Genomic DNA, 3,082 nt, shown 5'->3' with positions numbered 1-3,082 from the left:
GAAGATCCTGCAGAGGACAACCACATTCAACTATTTGAACACTCATGGAAATATTCAGAAGGGAAAATACGGTACATGTTTTCATTTCTGTGACAAAAATAAAGCGTTTTTCCAGATATATAAATATAACCATATCCCCCCATCACTGAGTTGTTTCAAAAATTGAGTTGGTGGCTTATACAGGATTAGAACTAATAAACTAAAAACTATTTAGAAACAAATAGATTTTTAAAAACTTTTAAAAAGGTAAGATTCTTGATTAGATGTATAGCTTAGAGAATTTGCTTTATCTCTCTGGCCTTTGTTTCTTCATCTGAAGTGAAGGAATGGACTGTCCAACGGAGGTAAGATGATCAAAATATGGACACCTCAGTTTCTTTAAGGATGCATGCCAAGCAGCTGCGAGTACCCATTTTTCCATTTTCAACTACTATCATTCTCCATTTATCCTGAGTCAGAAATAAATGTCTTTTTTGCTTGTTATGTTCTTCTTTCAGATAATTTCCTTGTCTCTTGGGAATCTGGCATGTTAGACTAATTCCATGGAAAAAATAAACAATGTAACTGAATTCGTTTTCTGGGGTCTTTCTCAGAACCTAGAGGTCGAAGAGATTTGTTTTGTGGTGTTTTCTTTCTTCTACATGGTCATTCTTCTGGGAAACGTCCTCATCATGCTGACCGTTTACACGGGCAAGCTTTACAAGTCTCCTATGTATTTCTTCCTCAGCTACTTGTCTTTTGTGGATATTTGTTACTCTTCGGTCACAGCTCCTAAGATGATAGTTGACCTATTGGCCAAGAGCAAAACGATCTCCTATGTGGGGTGCATGTTACAGCTCTTTGGGGTACATTTCTTCGGGTGCACTGAGATCTTCATCCTTACCGTAATGGCCTATGATCGTTACGTGGCTATCTGTAAACCCCTACACTATACGACCATCATGGACTGGGACAGATGCAATAAAATGTTGTTGGGGACCTGGATAGGTGGGTTCTTACACTCCATTATCCAAGTGGCTCTGGTCGTCCAGCTACCCTTTTGTGGGCCCAATGAGATCGATCACTACTTTTGCGATGTCCACCCTGTGCTGAAACTTGCCTGCACGGACACATATGTTGTTGGTGTTGTTGTGACAGCCAACAGTGGTACCATTGCTCTGGGGAGCTTTGTTATCTTGATAATTTCCTATACCATCATCCTGATGTCCCTGAGAAAGCACTCAGCAGAAAGCAGGCGCAAAGCACTCTCCACCTGTGGCTCCCACATTGCTGTGGTCATCATCTTTTTTGGTCCCTGTACTTTCATGTATATGCGCCCCGATACTACCTTTTCAGAGGATAAGATGGTGGCTGTATTTTATACCATTATCACCCCCATGTTAAATCCCCTGATTTATACACTGAGGAATGCAGAAGTAAAGAATGCAATGAAAAGACTGTGGGGAAGGAAGGTTTTCTCCGAGGCTAATGGTAAATAGTTGAAGGTAACAATTTAAGCCGGATGATCTTAAATGTTCTGATATGTTCAGTGAAGACAGCAATAACAACATCACAGGATTTTTGGAGGGACAAGGGAGAGAATAACACATTCTACACAACTGGGGTATTATTTGTCATCGTTATTATTATATTTGTTCTAATATTTCAAAATCAGATAAATTTTCTGCAATATGCAGGCCAGAGGAAGTTTATTAAACTCACAAACTCAGCATGCTCATACTCAGCACCATTATTTCCTCCTCCCCATTTTGGCCTTTCTGCCATTTTCTTTAAAGAATCAGAGCCTACTCTGCAGCATTTAAGGCTGTTTTCTAGCATTTAGAACTGTGATTGAAAAATATTGAGCACTCAGTTTGAATGTGTTGCATCCACAAAAGTATACTTGAAAAATAACAGAGATCTGAGCTACAGTGCTCCGATATAAGTTTTCCAAAATGCAGTAGAAATTAACCTAGTGAGGCTACAAAGGGAGATGAGATGTGTTCAACATGCGAAAGGTAAAACACGCTTGAAAATGAAAGACCTGTTCTCATCTTCCGCTCTTGTGTAAAAGCTTTCCGTTCTCTAGGACACACTTTCTTTACCCAAACAATAATTAGGGGACAACTACCTTCAAGATCCTTATTGTAATTCTAACACCCCATTAATATGCTTCTGCTAACTGATTAATTTTGACTTGCACATAGCCAGCGGTCCCCATTACTGTAAAGTGACCAAAAGAAAAAACTAAAGAAACTCAATGACACTAAAGACATCTGTGATGAGTAGGTGATCTGACTCAATCAAAAGGGCAAACCCAGTGCTGAAATGTCTGGTTTGGAAACTGTATTTCCTCCAATGTTTGAACCAAGCAGCTTTACTGAGTACAGTGAGCCATTCATCACACATCTCTCCTTCACATCAAACAAACTGAGCTTTATTTTCCTATAACAAATGTACACATCACTGATTATCCCTTTCATTGTTTTATTGATTTTGCACAATTTTGATTATTCAAGTTACTACCTATACTTGGGTAAGTGTTTACAGCTGTGGAGTGTGTGTGTGTGTGTGTGTGTGTGTGTGTGTGTGTACGTTATGTTGAAAACTGTACATAGTGCTTTAAAAAATTATCTCTGATGTTGATACATTCATAAAATTAAAGATAAGAAAGGCGGCATCATAATTAGAAATTTTAATTTAAAAACCCTGGCGATAGGACCACACAAAGCCATGTTTATTGCTTCAGCTTGGAATCTCCATGCACTTCCATTTGCTCAGTTTTGAATGATGATTATGTCAGTGCTTCTCAAACTTATCCAATCATGGGAATCACCTTGTGAGAATTCTGAACAGATAACACAGTCTGTGCTAAGAGTTTCTAATATTCTAGGCCATGGTAAAGAGGTAGTCAAAAATCTGTATTTTTAATAAGCTTTTGCCATAATTTTTGTATAGTCAGTGGCACATCTGAGCACTTAGATTTGGAAACACTGGAATTAGATGATATTTGATGTTCTTAAAGCACAAGAGGTCTATGAGCCAATAAAATCCAAGGAACCCTACATTTGAACATATGCCCCTGTTGGTGCCTGGGTGGCTC

General features: G+C 38.7%; 1 protein-coding gene across 1 annotated transcript; it reads left to right on the top strand.

The window, feature by feature from the left end:
- The first annotated feature begins 527 nt into the window (after window positions 1-527).
- OR4S2 (olfactory receptor family 4 subfamily S member 2) lies at window positions 528-1,478 on the top strand. Its single transcript, XM_077758004.1, has one exon. The coding sequence runs from the start codon at window positions 543-545 to the stop codon at window positions 1,476-1,478; it is 936 nt and encodes a 311-aa protein (XP_077614130.1). The 5' UTR covers window positions 528-542.
- Window positions 1,479-3,082: the final 1,604 nt, after the last annotated feature.

The sequence above is a fragment of the Crocuta crocuta genome, unplaced genomic scaffold, assembly GCF_008692635.1.
Source record: "Crocuta crocuta isolate KB4526 unplaced genomic scaffold, BGI_CrCroc_1.0 scaffold641, whole genome shotgun sequence".
In the NCBI taxonomy this organism is placed as follows: Eukaryota; Metazoa; Chordata; class Mammalia; order Carnivora; family Hyaenidae; genus Crocuta; species Crocuta crocuta.
The sequence above is the reverse complement of the archived record's forward strand: the minus strand, read 5'-3'. Positions and strand labels throughout refer to the sequence as shown.